This window comes from Cygnus olor, chromosome 2 (assembly GCF_009769625.2).
Source record: "Cygnus olor isolate bCygOlo1 chromosome 2, bCygOlo1.pri.v2, whole genome shotgun sequence".
NCBI lineage: Eukaryota > Metazoa > Chordata > Aves > Anseriformes > Anatidae > Cygnus > Cygnus olor.
Window position 1 is genome coordinate 123032948 of NC_049170.1, and position 20468 is coordinate 123053415.

Genomic DNA, 20468 nt, shown 5'->3' on the forward strand with positions numbered 1-20468 from the left:
ACCAGTAACTCAAACACCTGAAGTAACTCATAATGTTAACTGACTGCAACTGCCATGTCTTGCTTCAGCTTACATCCAGGACCTAAGGGCTAGTTTCTTTTATGGCACTGATGTATTCCTTCTCATTTCCATATGTTTGCTGTATTACAGCAGCTGCCGTAGCAAATCCCACCACGCTTGTTACTGTACATATGCATAACAGCTTGCACCAGGCAGAAGGCACTGTAGGAAGAAAGGCAAATGCAGGCAGAGGAATGAGAGGCAGCTCACCACCTCCAGCCACGTAGCAGGTCTGGCTGAAGCCAACCCAGGCTGGCCATCCTCTGACATTGCCTTACAACTCTGTTCTTGGAAAGAGCTCTGGGCTTTCCTCACCCTCTCAGGAGAGAAACAGGCAAGGCATGGTGATGGAGGGTGCAACAGAGCATGTAGAGCAGGGAGGCAAGGTGACCAGCTCAAATGCTTGTTCAGGTGAATCCCTCCCTGCCTGGATTGCACATCAGAAGGCATGCTTGCCTCCTCTGTCTGAAACTCTCTGCATGCTATCACACTCTCCCACTTACCCTGGCAATGTTGGACAATGACATTCACTGTGCCACAAGTTAGGGTAGCTCTATAGTCCACTGGCTGAGCAAGGGCCCCATCTCTGGGTGGAGATGTTCGCAATGCACTGAGGAGCTAACAATGTTAAGTGGCCTGAAGGTGTTAAGGAAGACCCAGTCTGTCTGCAGTGACTCACTTGGTGTTATTTATCACCAAAGCAGCCTGCAGCTTAACTGTAATGATGAAAATAGAGATGTTGAAGACAAAAGAGGAAAGAAGATTGGGCCATAATCAGAAATGTCTAGAAAGCATGAGGTTTTTCTACTGGAAAATGAGCAAATTTCATATTTTCAAATGAGCAAATTTCATGACCAAATTTCCATAGTTAATGGCATCAAATTAAAATGCTTTGCAGATGCATAATATAGCAAGGCTCAGTGAATGTGAGAACAGCAGATGGCTTATATACATCTGAGGAGTTTTTTAATATTAAACAAATAAATGAAGATTGGAGAGGAGTGTCAGTCACACATCTTGTTGCATGTTTAATCAGGCAGATGAGACATCCCAAACTTTAATTGTCTCAATTTTTTAGTACTCCAATCTAATTTCAAATTGCATAAATGATGCTCTTTAATTTTTCTTGTTTGGTTTGAAGTCTTGGTATCTACATTATAATTTATCAATAACTTTTACAAGACACAGAGAACAAAACAACTACCAAAAATCCTACTACTCATAAAAGTATGAGATCATGTTTCTTTATAATTACTTCTCAAATAATTAATCATCCATCTGTTTGGATTATATTCTTCAGTACTATAGTCATGAGTTAAAAAACATGCAATGAATTCATGGCAAGCACAGCAGGAAGCTGTGCTAGAAGAATAAAAATGATGTTTGGTACTGATTTAGAGGCTGCTGCAAAGCCCATAATAAAGATGACAGTTTACCCCTTCATTTACCATCTGGGGTCATCTGTCTTGTAACTAAAAGCTGAGCATAACCATGAAGTTCTTTTATTTTTATTTTTTTTTGTGAGGATTTTTTTTAATTTTTCCTCCCAGTAATCCCTAGTCCTAATGGCACTGTATAAAAATGCCTTCCCTCCTTGACTTGAGAGCAACTGATCCCGGGAGAGGTCTGCTTAGTGCCATCCATAGTAACAAGTAGGATAATGTCAGGAATACAAAATATCCACAAGCTTTGTCAGTGATGCCACCGCATGGATGAATATCCACATCCAGCAAAGAGGTTTCTTGTGACCACCACCATCCTTTTTCTGCCACACAACTGTAGGGCAGGGAGCAGGAGGGTGCTAAAAGTCTCAGAGGAAGCACTGCTACACTATCAAAGCCCCCAAGCAGCAGGAAAAAAAATATTTTATATATATATATATATATATATATATATTGACAACAAGATAAAATTTCTGACTAGAAATCATTTCATTGTGCTGTATGGGTATTAATTGTATCTCTCATGGAAAATGCAGGAAGACAGAACATTATTTGACACCTCATGACCTTTCTGAATATCGAGTTAAATCCTTTATGTCATTCATAATGAATGACACATATATATGGCATGTTTTGTGCACCCGTCTGCACTCAGACATGGCACTGTCAAATACAAGCCTGTTGGGCTTGCTCTGCATTTGGGAAGGTGAAACTCTCCTAAGCTGTTTAAGTGTGAGTGAGACGTGACAGATGAGGTGTGATTTGTGAAACCCTGACGTGTCAAGCCTAATCTGCCATGTAACTTGTCATTTGTATTTTTCACCTATGTAATCCCGTGGTCTGACTGACACAGGCAACCAAACAGGAGAACAAAACATCGCTGAATCTGAACATGGGTTGGTCCAGGATTTTGACTGGGGCAAGGAGGGAGTTCCTCACATGACCAGCACTATCTACACTGAGCCTTCACAGAAGCAGTTGCTGGAAGGACAGTTCATAAACTAGCCTGGACTCCCTTGTCAAAATGCTCCAGTGAGAAATCTGGGGAGGCAAAAGATTCCCAGTAAGCCCTGCTGTTCAAGCAGGTGTTATTATCTGGTTTGGTGTTCCCTACACTGATGTGATACAACTTGGTTTCTTTTCAAATTAAATCAATGTACAAAGATATACTTTGATCTGTACCATAATTATTTCCCACTTGCTGCCCTAAGGTGTGGCTAAGAGGGAGGTGATTCTAGGGAGGTGATTGTGCCCCTGTACTCGGCTCTGGTGAGGCCGCACCTCGAGTACTGTGTTCAGTTTTGGGCCCCTCGCTACAAGAAGGACATGGAGGTGCTCGAGAGAGTCCAGAGAAGGGCAACGAAGCTGGTGAGGGGTCTGGAGAACAAGTCTTATGAGGAGCGGCTGAGGGAGCTGGGGTTGTTTAGCCTGGAGAAGAGGAGGCTCAGGGGAGACCTCATCGCTCTCTATAGGTACCTTAAAGGAGGCTGTAGAGAGGTGGGGGTTGGTCTATTCTCCCACGTGCCTGGTGACAGGACGAGGGGGAATGGGCTAAAGTTGTGCCAGGGAAGGTTTAGGTTGGATATTAGGAAGAACTTCTTTACTGGAAGGGTTGTTAGGCATCGGAATGGACTGCCCAGGGAAGTGGTTGAGTCACCATCCCTGGAGGTCTTTAAAAGACGTTTAGATGTAGTCCTTAGTGATATGGTTTAGTGGAGGTCTTGTTAGTGTTAGGACAGAGGTTGGACTAGATGATCTTGGAGGTCTCTTCCAACCTAGACGATTCTGTGATTCTGTGATTCTGTGAAAAGCCACAGTACACCCACAGTGCAAGTTTCTCTTCTTTTGGTTAGAACAGTTGGAAATGTCCAGATTCATTCTTTTGACTTGCCTCAGCCCCCGGGTGTGGAAAACAAAGAGGAAACTTCTCTTTAGTTTCTGAATGGGTTTCTTAGGGAAGCCTTACAAACAACTAAAGGAGGGCAAGAGTATTGTCAGTTAAGACTAAAAGGACACAAACAGCATTTGTGTTCAAGTGCTGCCTAACCACAGCACACACTAGGATGGCTTGAGTAGCAGCTTCAGACAGCACAGGCTGCTGCCTCTGTTGCTTGCTGCTCCTTGGCCCCAGCTCTGCAGCAGGCTCCAGCTAACGCATCCATTGGCACTTCTAAGCCAGGGAGCTACCAGGCTTGCTTGAGCACTCAGCATGCTCACAAACCCAATGCTCTTGTCTGCAAGCATCTGAAGTGGAACGCTGTGTCTTGCATTTCTTTGAAAGCTTTCTCTGAGTGGGATTAATTTGGGAAGACTATGGCAGCTGTTGCTGGATGAAGTAGTGGCTTCACTGGCGGGTACAGTAACTAGGCTGCCTGAGGAGCTGTGAAGTACCATGGGCCGCAAGAATCCAAGTGGAAAAACTACAAGGATGTGTTTGGACTCATCCCTATGAGGCACGAGAAACCTGAAGTAAAGTTTGAGAGACTAGGGATAAAGGGTGAACCAGCTTCTGTTTCTAACAGGGAATATTTTTATTTATTTATTTATTTATTTTCTCAATTTGCTGGTATAACAAAGAAACAAAGCTGGCGTGGGCCTAACTCCAGAAACAGGTTTACTGGTAGTCTTGGTTGAATGGGTAGACTGAGATACATCTTGTAAACATTCTTGAGAAGTAATCAGTACAAATTCCTTATTTTAAAGCAAAGCAGACAGTGAGGTTCTTCAGGTTACTCCTCCCTTAGAAGTACAAAATATCAGAGTTAGATTTTGCTTTTGGAGGCTACAACTGATTCTAAACTCCATCAGTAGTACAAAGGTATAAATGCTAGCGATGAAACCTAGAGGAAGGACTAACTCCATCCAACGTCAGAAGAGGTCTGACCAAACTCTTTGCAGTATTTTCATTCTGTCAGGGACTCAGGAAAATCTCAGAAATTGTAAACTATTCATTGTACTTTGTCTCCCCTGTAATACTTCTGCTCTGAATAAGTCTCAATGTCTTTTGAAAAAGCAGACACTTAGGGGTTAACCTAGGGTCAGAGCTGCTGAGTAAATCCCAGTGAAATACAGATACGTAAAGCTGAATTTCCCGTCTCAAGTTGAACTCTAGGGCTGAAGAAGGCAATTACAACCTGTTTACAGTGCTGCGTCAAGAATGCCATGGGGAGAAACTAATTTCCTAACGTGTTCCTAGCTAGAAAATTACCACTTTAGGTTTTCTGTTGTTGTTGATCTCGTCAGGAAAATGGTAAGAAATTACACATATATAAAATCAGCTTTTGGACTGCTGTAACAGGGAAAACGCTATGAAATACCTTACAGACTAGATCATCAAATGAAGCTTTCTAATGTTCTTGGGAGGTACATATTCCCAGGTTAATAGCACTCAGTCCAAGTACTATTGGTGATATAAGGCCACAATTCCTAGAATTTATTCATTTAAGCCTTTTGTTCTGTTTGCTTTTTGCTTTTCATTTTCAGAATGTTTGGTTGAAAGGGATGTTTGTTTGCTGCATTTCTGTGAATCAGAAAAAAGGGAATTTGAGTTCTTAAGCTTAAGTTCAGATGTTGCTGTGTTCAAGAGCTCTTTCAAATAGTGACAGCTGGTTTTAGATGGTTTGGATTTTTGTGGTGAATGGTTCTTGGAAATTTTTTGTTATATAAGAACTTATATGGAAAGTCAGCTCTTAAAACACACTGTCTACATCACGAACTAGTTGTAAACATTATGAGGAAGTGACGAAAGCTGAAATAGTATCCTGATCAACAGGTGGCCCTGGGGAAGATATTCTTCACTATTTGCCCTATAAATAAGCACTGGAGTAGGAAAAAGACCTGCCCTGGGGAAAGACACAAGGCTAGCAAGAGAAGGTAATCCATCACCTCACAGTATCTGCCAATCTGTCTTCCATGTAAGCACTCAAACCAAAATAATTTGAACCTTAATGGAATTTGAATACTAGCCAAGTTCCATAGCTTTTATGCTAGCACCACCACCAGATATATGTAAGTGAACCGCAAAGAAAAAAAAATTTAAATAATGAAATTAATTACCATGATAGAAGTGACTGTGAAATCATCTTGCATATACCCTCTTACCACAAACATTCTTGAGTATATGTTGGCATGTACTCTCCGCTGTCTGACCACACGCTATTTTTCTCCCCCCAGGACCTTTGTCTCATAACAGGGCAATGCAGGGATGATACAACTAGGAAACTATTCATTGCTGTTTTTCCTGCTTTTTCAAGACTTCCCCATACTTTTCTCACTGTTTCAAGAAAAAAAAAATCAGATCCCTAGTATGTTACTAATTTTTAGGGAAATGTGCACGGAAGTACCGTACAGTCTAGCTTTCCGTATCTTTAGTGAGTGGCATCCACAGCAATGAATAGGATGCTCTGATAATGAATTGAAAACAGTTAAAAATTAGTCTGTAACCAAGTTAGTCAGCACTGAAGCGGGTATAGGGTCATGGCCAGCTCAGCTCCTCTAGGTACTCGGACACTAATCTGCTTTGGATTCACGATCTTGGTAGGGGATTTCACAGAGCTGGTCAGTGGTGGTTTGTGGGTTTTGTTTCATTTGTGGTTTTTTGATTGTTTTGTTTTTAGCCCAGAAAGTAGCTTATGGGTTAGGATCATCTTACTTTTTTATTCAGTATTTAGATCACCTACTCAGAATGATTCTTCCTTGTAATTTCTTCCTTACCTGAAGGAATTCAAAATGGTCTTTCCCACCTCCCAGGCAAAGGTTTTCTGAGCTCAGGTTCTCCCAGACTCCTGCCTAAGCTTTTCTGTTTCGCATGAGTTCATTTCTTATTCATAGAAAAAGGAACCAAGACAGACTCTGCAGCTGTAGGGGAAGAACTATCACCTGAAAATTGGGATTTCATCCTAGTCACCTCCGGCTAATGCTCAAATGTTTGAAATATTCACTGGAATTATGATTTAATCCCAGCTCAAATAATTCTATGCTCTTGTACCCTCTTTTTCTGTCTTCCTGCCCTGCCAGTCTGGCCATTCACATCATTAGGCTTCTGTCTCCTCCCATCTTCCTCCACATGCACAAAATCCTGGTACATACGTAGATACCAGAATACATTATGTATCCTAGTCCATATGTAAATGCTACAATACAGTAAGTACCCTATTCAACATGACGCTTAAAACTTTTGACACACCGCCTCGTCCGAGTAAGAAATTGAACTACTGGTTCACGTGGGCCATCTAGTGGTAAAACAGAAATATTACAAAGAGAAAACCATTTCAAACTTCTCTGAAAATGTTTTAATATAATCCACAAGACACACAGGGTTATTTTACTGATCAGTGGATGCTTTCACCACACAGCAGTAAGCAAGATGATTGGGCTTATAAGCCATATTCTGAATAAGATGAGAGTATGGCCAGTCTTCTCTCCAGCATTAATCCTGAAAACTACCAGTTATAGTTTCTGAGAAATTAAAAACCGTATTGTAAATCTTGTAATCACTTAGAGCAGGAAGAGGTTTACTGAAAGTTCCTAAAAATTCCTAAAAACAATTTCAAACCCTCTGTTGGGTGTCTATATCTCATTTTTGAATAGAGGAGAACTTGGTGGAAGATGCCAGATATACAAAGACAGAGGCTCTCATTTCACTGAACATTGAAGATGGTGGTTGCTTTGCTTACAGCTCTGGAGTTTCAGGACTTTGAGAGCACCCACAAGCTCTACAACCCCTTCTCACCTTTACAGGGGTTAGGCTGCCCATGCCCAATGACACTGCACTTAGGATCAGATTGCTGTGGAAGGTCTGTGCAAGAAGGAGCTGTCAGGAGCCTTGTAGAAAGCTTCTGTGCCTTGGCTCAGCAGTTGCATTTATGTGTATTTAAGCTCAGGCTCCGAGCCCTGCTTGAGCTGTGCTGTAGACATGTCTGTGCCTGGCCATGGAACTCACTTATCCTGACCCTAACTTGCTGATGTGACTTTCTGGCTTTCCCTTGGACCTGCCCTGTCACTACGAACTTGTCTAGCAGCCTTCAGACTGTGGCTGACCCAGGCTATTGTCACTGAACCTGTTCTGCTTTTCTTACTGAAGTGCTCCTCTTAAGAAGGCCATCGTGCCAGCTGTCCTGCCACCTTCCCTGGTAGCCCTATTCGTGATTTTTCTTCTAGGCAATGCTCTAAATCAAAAGCTTTTAGCTCTGTCTTGGATCACATGAGCCTGTGCCTTATCTACTTCTGATGGACAATAACCTTCAACATATTTCAATTATTTGCATTTTCCACCCAAAACCAGTAGCTCACCCAGCTATTTCAGCTTTCCCTTGTTTGCCTCCAGTCTATCATGCAGTTACCACTAAACAAAAGTGCAAGTCACTGGACTGAAAGTCCTCACGCCTACCAGCTTTGTGACTGTATACAGGCAACACACAGCATACGAGCATCACTTTTGCAGAAGCAAAGCGACTGAAAATTTAGCAGGTAAGCAGGCAAACATTCTGATCCTGTGTACTCCAGCAATAGTGCCAAGAGGCAGAAGGAAAGAGATTAATGGCTGCATACCTTCTTGGACTAAGTTGACATAGATAGCTCCCTCACTTTCACCATCACAACAGAGAAATGGTTCCCAAGACCACACCAAGCAGACACAGGTTAGAGCAGCCTCCTGAATTATCACTGTCACAGAATGTTCAGAAGTCAAGAATCATAAAAATTCCTTGCCTTGATAACAGACATAAATGGAAGGAAAAAAGGTCAATCAATGTTAATGTTTTATCCGTGGTACCTGAAAGAACAAAAATGCACATCTGCTCGAATATATTTTATTTCAAGTATCATAGAAAAGTCACTGCCACCATCAAAAAGGCTTTACAAGATAAAGGATATAAAGAAAAGACCCATACAAATTCATAATAAATATACTGCTCTCTTTCATCACATTACACACAATATTCCTTAAAGTTGCACACTTAGGAACTAATTACTCCCATTGCAGTTAACAGACATCTCACTTCTAAGGTTGGTCCCTGTTTTTAAGGCTAAATCCCACCCTTCTTACTTAGGCAAGTTCTCAGAGGTATTCCAAAGAACTCAACCTGACTAAGAAATAGGTGGCTGGACTTGTTTCATAAGTATCTTAGCTGGATAGACTAGACCAGGTTGGATGAGGCCCTGGGCAACCTGGGCTATTTGTGGCATCTCTGCCCGTGGCAGTGTGGGTGGAACTAGATGATCCTGAAGGTTTCTTCCAGCCCAAGGCATTCTAAGAGTCTATGATTAGCTGCTATATTTATATGCAACTGTAGATATCTCTTTACACTGGTTCTACTCAGGAATCAGATAATATAGTTAACATGATAAAATCACCCATATGAAAAAGAGATTTACTGAATTTGGCTGATCTGACACGCGTAGAAATCCACCATATCACATGTTTAAGCTTGTGGTTACCCAGCAGTGTCTTTCTAGTATAAGGAAACATTAACTGTGACTACTATTTTTAATTAATACGTTTCACATTTTCTCTGTCTCATGAAGTTGTTTCATTATAAAGAATAAGTTAAGAGTGCCCTTTACCTGAAAAACCTGAGAAGTGTACCTGACTCTCAAGTGGTGCTTGAGAGTGTAACGTACTACAATACAGAGTTGAGGTACAAACCTGAATTTTTCATGAACTCCAAATCCCCATTGATGTTAACAGGGTTTGGAAGCTGTGCAATAAAGAATTATAGCTGATTGTCTCATCTTGGTAATTTTTTGAATGCTAAACAAAACCACTGAACAAAATTTAAACTAACCATGTAGCAAAGCAAAAAAATCAAACAAAAACCAAGAAAATATTGCACTGTACTGAATGCAACTGCTATTATCACATTATGTCAATATTAGTAGGTTTCTTATACACATTCATCCTTTTACTGAATTCCAGATGTACTAACTATCCAACAAGACAGAAAGAAACTACTGTCTCCACTGAGTTAATCCTCAGATTAAAAGTGAGAATTCTACTAAGTAACTACAGGAAAAGTTAGAGTATATAAAGCAAAAGTTCATTTTACATTCTTTTACATACAAAGAGAAGTCTGTACCTGACATCTGCCTGCTGATTCTAGGTACTGTCAAACAGATTCTTGGAATATATATAAAATGCAATTTGAAAAGAATAGAAAGTGAAAGCAGCACATAACTACACTCTCCACACTTACTTACTTTATCTGATATTTGCAATGCCTAATTTACACTACGTCTTCATATTTATGTAGACCTCACAAGATATAAACTCTCTGAACAACACTGAATGTACCATGGAAAGTTTCACAAATAGGATAGAACATCCTTTTTGTGTCTCCTCGCTATCGTGCTTCCTTACTATTTTGGACAAGTTTTCAAATGACAAAATAGTCGCTGTCAAGAACCTGGTTACACACACATTTATGACAGGCCCAAGATCCAAAGTCTTGTTTGCTAAATCATTTGAAGAAGACAGGATTTTAGTAAGCAATATACCTTAAATCTGTAGTGCTATCATAGTCCACAACATTTTAGAGATAACCCTCATATTTTGAAACATAAGAATACAATATTTTTCCCTGGACTAAACATGAAATTGTTCAAATTCATCAGCATAATCAAGATGCCTTCCCTGTAGGAAAAAATGCATTTTTCTGTAGTTCACATTAAAGCGTGATCCAAGACAACTACTATGGCACAGAATGTAAATTTTCAGATTAGTGGTCCAGTAGTGCAGAAGAAACACAGGATAAGTCACTGTAACGGAAGAGAACTGTTCTGGCTTTCTGTCACGTGCACTGCACTATATCAGCTTAATTATGCAATGCAGGCAAATAATTCCATTTATAAATAGCAATGCGGCACCTCTGACAAGATACTCAATTGAAAAAATAGACTTGCTGAAATGAAGAAAACGTTCCTGTATAAATCGGAGTATAATTATAAATCAATTCTTTTCTTTCCTCATCTTCATTGGGGAAACAGTGCAGGCTCTTCCGTGCTGTAAAACATTTTAAAAGTACACATCACGTTACTGTTATCAGCCTTGACAGTATCTATCTTGGCAAAGTTATTCTGTGTAGCGTAACAAACAGAATCACAGTAACTAATATATGGAGAACTGTGAAGATACAGATTCAGAAAGCTGGTTACAACACTATTTTATTATTGAAGAGGGAGAAAATTAATTGCTCATTTAAAACCAAGACTACACAAAAAGATTTATTCATGAGGTACTGCTGGTTCCTACCAAAGATACCAGCACTCATAATACTGGAAGAAATGTATCAGAGTATCAGCCTAACGTGGCCTGTGTTGTTGAGGACAATAAAAAATGAATCCTGCTCTATTTGGTCATGTTGGCAACTCTACACAAAATTAACAGTTGAATATAAAAATGATATTAGTTTAGTTATTAAAAAATCATAGATAAGTATATTTTTGTCAGTAGAAAACAGTTTACATTTTTTTGCCCCATGGTTTATTTTCGAAGTTAAAAAGGCACTCTGCCTTATATTAGCTAAAAACATCAACTACTCATCACAACATCAAGATATGAAATAGAAGTAGCTGTACACAGATAGGGGAGATAATGAAGAGTAACTTTTGGTTTGATATATCAGGTGGAGGCTAGACACATGCAGCTAGCTGACACCAGTTTGCTCTGCTAGAATTAAAGTTCAGCACATCCAAAAGCTAGTTACACTTCAGTGTGGTACTGCCTACAAGCCAACTATATGTGTGCATATACACATATGAACAAACTCACATGCACTACAGGACTTACGAGAAAAGTTGGCACTGAATTTTGCCACATTTACTTGTATAATGGCTAGAGCAAGCTTACTTCTGCCTGTAACACAGTATGTAGATAGATACAACAGAATGTAGCAAACAAAGCTAGAATTGTAGTGCAATATTAGAACACAGCATAAGAAAAACTGGATTCATCTTATACTTTACCCTATTTATCCCATAAGCACGCTATTAAAATTCATAATATATGTGAAGCTTATGGATACCAACATGGAATTTTACATTGTTTTGTTATCTTTTCGCAAAGCAACGTAGGACTATATAATGTAAGGAAACAGCCTTAAAAGTTGTACTTTGTACAAGTTTATTTCTACATTCTCACTGACCAGGTCAGCATACATTTCACTTCTTTAAATCACTGTCCAATTTCTCCAATCTGGTGACTCTTTTGATGAGAAATGAAATCTGGAATCCAAACTTACTTAGGCTATTGATTATGTCCATTATATTCCCAGTCAATCAGCTGAGATAATTTTATGTACAGCCAATTTAATATCAAAAAATGCTATTTCATCAGAACGGTTTAGGAGATACAGAAAAGAATAAAGCAAGTTTGATTGCTTCAAAATACTCCTGCATTTCCAGATCACTCACTTATAGTAAACAAAAAAAGTATCATAAATTATCAGAATTTCACACATTAGTTACTTTCAACTTCTTTGTGTATAAAGAAATGAACTAGAAGCTCTGTAAAAATTCAAAAATTTCCTCAAAATGCTGCCCTGCAGTTATACACTATAGACACTATGTTGCATCCCCCTGACATATCTGTATACTTAGCCCAAGCAGCATTTATAATCTTGGTATTCTGGTTAGAAAACACTTTCAACAACAGTAACTCAGTTCAGAACTGAGGAAGTATCTGGAATTATGAATGGAGCATTTTTTTTCCATTTCAATGTCTTTGTGCAAGGCGGGATAAGATGTTACAGAGACCATTCAAAATGGTAGAAAATCACAGCACAGACAAGACTTCCAGTCTTTGCCCAGTCTGCTGAAAAGAGTGGCTACTTCTGAGAGAATGACTGGCATTTTGATGTCACTTTTACAAAACCATTCTACTTTTAGTACCCCTTGTGTTTTATAAGCCTATAAAGCTTGTAGGGTAAACTTCTCAGAAAGCAGCAAGCGGTACTTGAAAACTAGAAGTCTTTTTCACCCTAAAAACTGATATTTATAAACAATAAATTTTTTACCTTCATTAACGAAGAAGTCAGCTATGTAATATGCAGCTCTTACAGCTGACGAGGAATGTGGAATGCCTGTTGATTTCTTCCATTCAAAAGGACTTTTTTCCGGATGCCACTGGACACTATAAATTGGGTATTTGTATGCTGCAAAAAACACATTTTTCATCAAAGCAAGTAAAGCAAGATCTATGTCTTAAGAGTGATGTGCTTAGTCTTACTGCAAAACAAACTCAAAGGACAAGCTACCAATATATCTGACTTATCAACAGCTTCACAAAAGCTTAGAGGGCAAGTCAAAACAGATCCAAGTCTTAGGACTTGAAGGCCCAGTCAATACAGTGGCAGCTCCCATCTGCTCTGTGCCAGGGGAAGCCAGTCCTTAACTTTCATATAAAAAAAGAATAAAAGCACAGCAGCTGATGACTGCTCTGTGATAAACCACTTGCAGGCACAGGATACATATCTTACTAGCCTAATTAGGTCTTCTGATCAAACTGTTATTCTCCTCTTCTGGAGGACTGTCAGCATGCCATACAGAAGGACTCCATAGGCTGACAGCTGGGCCCTATTGTAAAGCTGCTAGTAGTACACCATTCAAAATAAACTACTCTCTAATGAGCTAACGTGTTTCTTGAGCTGAGCAAATGCAGTGCAAAACATACACAACCCAGCGCAAAAGGTTTTTGGAGGAGAACAATTACCAGTATTGCTGTCAAAGTAATGAGGGATATTGCTGTTATGTCTCAGTACCATGAATTGTTCTCCTCATACAGCACACAGACAATAAAGCATCACATAGGAACGCAAGCATAAAGGATACAACGGAGGCACGCTGCACTATGGAGGGGTTAAACTACTACAAGAGGAGTGCTGTACACTTGGTATCACAGCAGTGCAATATTGCTAAAGTGCAACAGTGTATCTGGAAGGGGAACAGTGGGTGAGAGAAGTAAGCAGTTAGGCTCAAGGGTATGTACTCAAAAGATAAACTCTGCAAACTGTATGTTCCTCACAGTCCGCACTCACCCTGTTATTCTAACAGTAAGCTTGCTCTACAAATTAGCATAAACTGACACATCTGAAGAACTACTTTACAGTCATGGCTTACAAAATAAACTTATTTTCCTACCTTCCATGGTAGATATATATTCCACTTTACCATCAGTGTTAGTGGTCAGAACATTGTAGAATTTATGAAGCTTTTCATTCTTTGTGAAATTCTGCAATAAGAAGGAAAGAAAATAAAGGTGTGTTATTTGTTTACTTATTTCTAGTTTTAACAGAGAGAATACATTTGTGTTAATGAAATAAAATGATTAAATACCTCCATGGAGAGGCTCCATCTATGAAAGTTTGATGTCAATGGCTCATTAGCAAGTGCACGTAATAAATCCTTAGGAAGATTCTTGAACAACCTACTGTCTTTTGCAGCTGTCACAAAGAGAAAAGAAAAAAAAAGATATTGTCCATTACTCAAACTGCTAGCAGATTGTCTATTACTGAATAGAAGGAGACCTATTTAATAAAACACATTAAAACAACCTTTTTTGTTTCTGTGGTATAACTTTCTGATTTAAGAATACAATGCAAGGAAAAAAAAAAAAAAATCAGTGAAGTAACTCCAACAGGTTCCAAACATGATGTTATCACTGTCTTCCAGTCTTGACCTAGAGAGAACCCAACTTTGCCACCCAAGTTCCCACAGATAAGCATAATTCTTTGCCACTTATTTCAGGGACCTTTCCGTTAACAGTGGCCACAATTGCCAGAATTCGTGAATACGACATGGTCCACACATGGATTACTCAAGAAAGGATAAAGTCACATAAAGTTTAACAAGAGGCAACATTTGACCACTGTTGCTGAGCAGCACAGCTCTACCTTCAGGATTTTCTCCAATTTCAATTCTGTTCAAGTGAGACGGCAATGCAAATATTCACCATTAGGAAAGATGCAAGGTGACAAACGTGAATGCACTTGCTCTCCAAGTCTGATAGGTTTTGGGACTGTGAATTTTGTCCAGCTCAGTAACAAAAAGGGACCTAAGCCCACATTATTTTTGTAGGTCCAAATAACCAAATGACTTATGGAGCCACAACTCTGTTTTTTGCTGATTGCTGTTGGTTTCAAGTAGCTTGTGCTCACATCTCTTCCTTAGAAGTCATAGAGTTGCACTGCATTTATAAAGAGTCACAGCAACGTATTAAGAAAGCACTTAAGACAATCATCAGAAACCTCCCAAACATTCAGCCTTTTCTGTTTATTACAAACAAAACCACAACACCCCTCATGTCTGAGTTTTGCTGAGATGTAATAGAATTTCTCACCTGAGGTAAAGTTTAAAGGGAGTGCCAAACCAGTTGTCTTGGTATTAACAAGTAAAATTTTGTTGCTTGTGAGATATGTCAGTTCTTCGTGTCCCAGGCATGTCCCCCATACCGGGAAATAATCTCCTTTATCATTAGCCTTCAAAATAAAAAGCAACAAAATAAAGAAAAAGTACTGAAGATTTACAGAAAGAAGACTGAATAGAACTTCCTATTCTTTTCACTTCCCTTGCCTGCTGGAGAAAAGTCAGCAGCCAGAGCAGAAAGGAATTTCTCACTGCCAATGAAAAACTACTAGCACGGTAGGAGGTAAAGCGCTACTCTCAACTGGCTGTAGAATTGGGCAAAGTTTTCTAAGCTATGACGTCTGTTACAATTGTAATCAACATCAGCTGAAAATAAAATAAAGCCAGTAAAGAAGAAAAAGGGAAGAACATTTACGTTTTTTTTATTCAACCTGAATACAGAAGATCCTTCAGAAGTCATAGAGGTTGAGTATAAAGCTCAATGAATCTCCATTCCTTTCCACAATGCACTTACAAGACAAAGTTTTACTCCAAAATATGTTATTACCTAAAAAAAAATTTTTTTAATCTCTTAGGCTCTGAGAAACTAAATCTTCCATAAGGATTCACAGTCTTCCTGATCTTTCAAAGAAACAGCTGTCCCACAAATTCAATCTTTCCATAATAGAGCTAATGATCGTATAAATAGTAATAAAAATAATAATATAGCCTTTCCCAAGCCTTTTTACATGTTACAGATTATGTTAGTGTTCACTTTAAAAATGTGCTATATTTAGCTACCAGTCCAGTGGAAATAGGTAAAATGGTGTAACATGCTAATGTAGATCTTTCATATGCACCTCCAAATATGTATTTAAATCTACTTACAAGTAAGTAAGAACAAAGGTGTTTCACTAGCTGTAGCATATATGTTAAGGGAAGCCTTAATGTTATATCACTGTAAATTGGATTATTTGAGAATCTCTCTAGAATTCCTTCAAAGTCTAAACTTTAGGTGCACATAAATGTAATAATCTCTAAATTCTTGTAATTTGGTTCAACATTGAATGTCACTGAACGCTCTGGGCTTTTGGAAGACATTATTGTTATTTTATTGCAGGTTCCAAACAGCAATAAAGCTACTGTATCCACCCCAAGAAATTGGAATTTAAGACAATGATATAACACATAACAGGAAAGGGCATCAGCTATCTGAATCTGAAGCTATGAAATGATTTTTTAAGCAGAAGCTAGCAATAAGCTACTTATTATTGTGCTTACAGTTAACACACTGTATGCCAGTGAGAAACCGAGAATATGAGCCTCCCTGTCATTTTGATCTTTGAGAAGTGACAGTAACAAGAACAGACTGTTCCTTAGTAATTACCTCTAATGCCTTGTGGTAAAATATCTTAGCAACCCTGGAATATTCTGAAGTCTTAAGATCCACGCCACCTCCTGGAAAGAGTACCCTGAAAGACAACATCCAAGAATCTGATTAGCAACAATGAATGATGGTGATCGAACTAAAACCTGGACAGCATACACAGAGAAAGGTCTGACAGTGGTTTTAAGGGTAGGATTCAGGTCTAGATTAGGACACTTAGATTTCAGAAGCCTATAGATGGATATTTAACCTTCAATTAGGGACAGCAGGGATCTAGTCAGAAAAGTCAGTGGTGACTCAAACACATTTTTTAGAGACAGCACCTAACTGGTTGGAAGGTTGAATAGCCCTGTAGGCTCCACTGGCTGTACTGACTAGCTCTCCATTTATTATGTGCGTTTAGACCGCTATCACACAGGTATAATAAATTTCATGGTCTTAATAAGAAGGCATTTAATAATAATTTCCAACTGCAAAGAACCTCGAGCTGAGGTTAGCTAACAACAAGAAAGATCGATCCATCTCTTTCTTATTATAAATTTCCACAGTATAGAGAATCCTTCTCTCTCATTTGTTATAGACAACTGTATTGTGGAAGCCATTAGGTGACAGTGGAGGGCAACAAGAGGAAACATAGAACGTCCTTGCCCACCCACATAGCACAGACTCAACTGCCAGTCACTGCAAAGACAGAAGGATAAGGGAACTGGATCTATTTGCCTAATACCCCACCTGCATTGATGGAGGTGGGGAGGTAGAAAAATTAGGAGATTCCATAGGTTACAGTCCTTCTGGCAATGAAAGAGAGGGTGACAGTCACGAAAAAGGGATGTAATTACTCATTTTGTCTCCATTATGAGAAGACACAGGGTTTCAAAGCAAAGCTGTAATACACTTGTTTACACCACAACACTGTAAAGACCCACATCTTAATGTATAGGGTGTGCTGTATAAGACTAATCTCCCCAGACAGCCACAAATTTAAACATGCAGGTCTTACTCACATTGATTAACATTCTGTTATACGCATAAGCTTAATGAAAATATTCATGGTTTAAGATGTTCATCTCATGACTACAAGTAGCCCGATCACATGCTAGAGGATCACACACAATCAAGCTACTGAAGTGTAGCACCAGCTGATTTAACTCTTCTTAAATGCACTGTTAGCTTAAGGCAAACCTAAAAGGTTTGTCCACAATTAAATGTGTGCTGAACTAGATCACATTATCTGACATTTAAAAATGCAGGCAAAACACTTGGGCGGACAGTTGCCATAGGTCAGCTGACAAGTTAGAATACATTTGTCTAACAGAGATCTAAGCCACAGAATCACACCAGGCAAGATGGGCCATTAGAGAAGCAGGAAAGAAGGAACCCAAAGTGAAAGGGTAATAAAGACTGGAAATCAAAAGCTTTCACAACAGAGGAAATATGAAGAGGATGGGAAGGGATGGGAAGGGATGGGAAGGTCTGGGAAGGGAAGACTAAGAGTGACGACACACCCAGTAAGCGCTATTACATTTCAAAATTAAGGTGATCACTCATATGAGGGTAAGGAAAAAAAATATAACAAAGAGGAAGTGACCTACTTCACTTGTAAAGTATAAACCAATTGTTAACCTCTATCATACCACTTTTGTCTACCTGCAGACAAGCACTGGAAAGCGCTAAAATTAACCCTGACATTGGTTGGAGATTATCTGACATGCACCAAAAGGAACAAAATGCAGCAGACCTATGTGGGATGAAACAGTACTCCATCTTAGAACAGATTTACATGTCTGCAACACTCAGCACAACCCTTCAACAGAGCAGAAGACAACATCCTTAAGGATATGCCAGATCTCAAAACAAGAATTATCACATATTTCAACAGAAAGCCAGTGCTCTAAACTTACCCATTAATAGAGTGGAATATTTTATCATACTCTTCATCTGAAAGATTTAATCTGAAACACCAAAAAATAGTTACAGAACACATGAAATACACACATTTAATCACAAAAATATCATAGTTACTGAACTGAAACAAGGGGCATAGAAAATACATAGAAAGCATACTTTAAACTTTTAGAATAAAACAGTCCCAGTTCAAACAAAACATTTCACATGAAACATCTCAGTAGAGACTGAGAATCCACACAACTGAGAACAGGGCCCTGTCAAGTACGGTTCAGAATTAGGTAGTCTGAGACCCTTATGTAACCACTCGTTAAATTTAACATTTACATTAGTGGCATAGCTATTATTTCCTGCAGACTGGCAACTCCAGTTTCAGATCGATTCCAAGAACTGCAACAGTTAGTCACACCTATTCTTCCGCAAAGGTAGATCTGAGAAGTAGAAAGGTGAGAACGACCTCAGCACCAGCAAAACATCAGCAAAATAGTATGATGGCTACCCTCGTGCAGAACTGGTACACTGGATATAGTCAAAGTGTCCAGCTTTACGGCATCTAACTGTTGAAAGAATTGGAAGCCTTGGTTCAACGTGTTATTGGTACAGCTTTTGGTCAGCAACCATTCTGAAATTTTCACCAGCTACATGAGGAACACTGGCTTACAATTCAGGCACTTCACTGGTGCCTTTATTGGACTGTGTGGATACATCCTATTGTGATTTTTTGCAGCCCCACTAGTATTACCTTTAATTTTGGATAATTATCATTTTAACACTGGACAATAGCACATTTAATACTTTATAGTTAACTGTTGGCTATGAAGTATCATCACTTCTTTTACTTATTCCGCTACTTTTTACCCAGCAACCCAAATATTATACAACATGGAGTTAGCAACCCATGCTTAGAGCCGAACTGGATTTAGATTTCTTCAAGGACTACTGATAGTCTTCCTCCATTAGTCGAATTCTAGAACTACAGAATGTGTCAAAAGATAGTCTCTACCTATCTAGATATCTGTGTTTGTAGCACAAAACACATTAGACTGAACATAGGTAACTTCAAAAACCACCAATGTGAACTATTGAGGTTAATTTTACAGGTTAAAAAAATGAAAAAAAAATTGTAAGAAAGTTAAAAATTGTATGTTCCAGTCTACTTTTATTCTGCTTTCTACAATAGTTTGTAAATTGCGGCATCTTTAAATGGTCTTTGATGAGCACTTAGCACTCAAAAAGTCAGCAGAACTACCTTCTGGGCCTCTAATACCCTCATGTTACAGGGTTATTAACCATTTGTAAGGATATAAAAACCTACCTTAGTGGCACAACTCGGGCACCAGCAGACTCTAAAAACTTAACGTAAGAAGCTGCAATATACGAATTTCCAAATTTCTGGAACTTGTTGAAGTGACATTCCTGTGCCAGTACCCCTGAATGGTCCAAGAAAGAAAAGCAGCATTATACAGAATATTTCACACAAATGTTATGTGCTGAAAGAAAAATCTGAGTCCAGTTTTTGATACAATACGTTACAATGATTGATGCCTTTATTGCCCGGAAGAACTATGAACAGTGAGGCAATGGGGTATCAATCACAATGCCTAGCCACAGGGTATCAGATGAGCATGTTTCATCTGACTTCCCTGTTTTAGGGAAGTACTATGACTTATCTTAAGTTACCTACAATTTAAGACTGAAACACAGTACGCATGGTGTAATGTTATTTATAAAAGCTTCACTGCGCACAGATCTCAGTAAGACATACTTCACCCTTTAGAGTCCATGCAATCCAGCCAACGTTTTGGGATATCTTTCACACCTCACAGCAAACCACAGGGTTTCACGTCAGTTTTTTAGGAGTCTCTGCAAGTACAGAGGTATGGCTACGTTGTGAGTACCCTCCACCCCCTAACACCCCTTACCGACGATGGGCCTCTCGTTGGTCTCTCTCTGGCGGCCGGGCAAGGCGGCGGAAGAGGCAGAGCGAAGCTGGAGGAGGATGAGGAGGAGGAAGGTGGCGGCCAGGAGCGGAGGGAAGCCGGCACGGAGCCCCATCGCCCGCGGCGCACCTCGGAACCAACGGCTCGGAGCCGGTGGGGCGGCCGGCTCCTTACGGCCGCCGCCCCGCCCCTCGCTCTCTGCGCCGCGGGGCACACCGGGAAGTGTAGTCCTGGCGGCGGGGCCGGGCTCCGAGCAGAAGCGAGGCGCGACCCGCGTCCGACCGAGGTGGGGAAATGGCGGCGGGCGGGGCCAGGGGCAGAGCCTGGGCCCTCTGGGTTAACGTGGCCCGGGCGAGGTGTTTATATCGCTAAAAAAATAAAGTTCTTAAAGACAGGGGA

General features: G+C 39.7%; 1 protein-coding gene across 1 annotated transcript; it reads right to left on the bottom strand.

Moving 5' to 3' along the window:
- Window positions 1-8297: 8297 nt before the first annotated feature.
- On the bottom strand, window positions 8298-20280 carry GGH (gamma-glutamyl hydrolase). The gene is made up of 9 exons (XM_040545735.1): window positions 20052-20280; window positions 19445-19559; window positions 18126-18176; window positions 16225-16309; window positions 14833-14971; window positions 13830-13936; window positions 13635-13725; window positions 12512-12649; window positions 8298-10500 (listed from the first exon to the last, which is right to left on the bottom strand). The coding sequence occupies exons 1-9, from the start codon at window positions 20182-20184 to the stop codon at window positions 10379-10381; spliced, it is 981 nt and encodes a 326-aa protein (XP_040401669.1). The 5' UTR covers window positions 20185-20280; the 3' UTR covers window positions 8298-10378.
- Window positions 20281-20468: the final 188 nt, after the last annotated feature.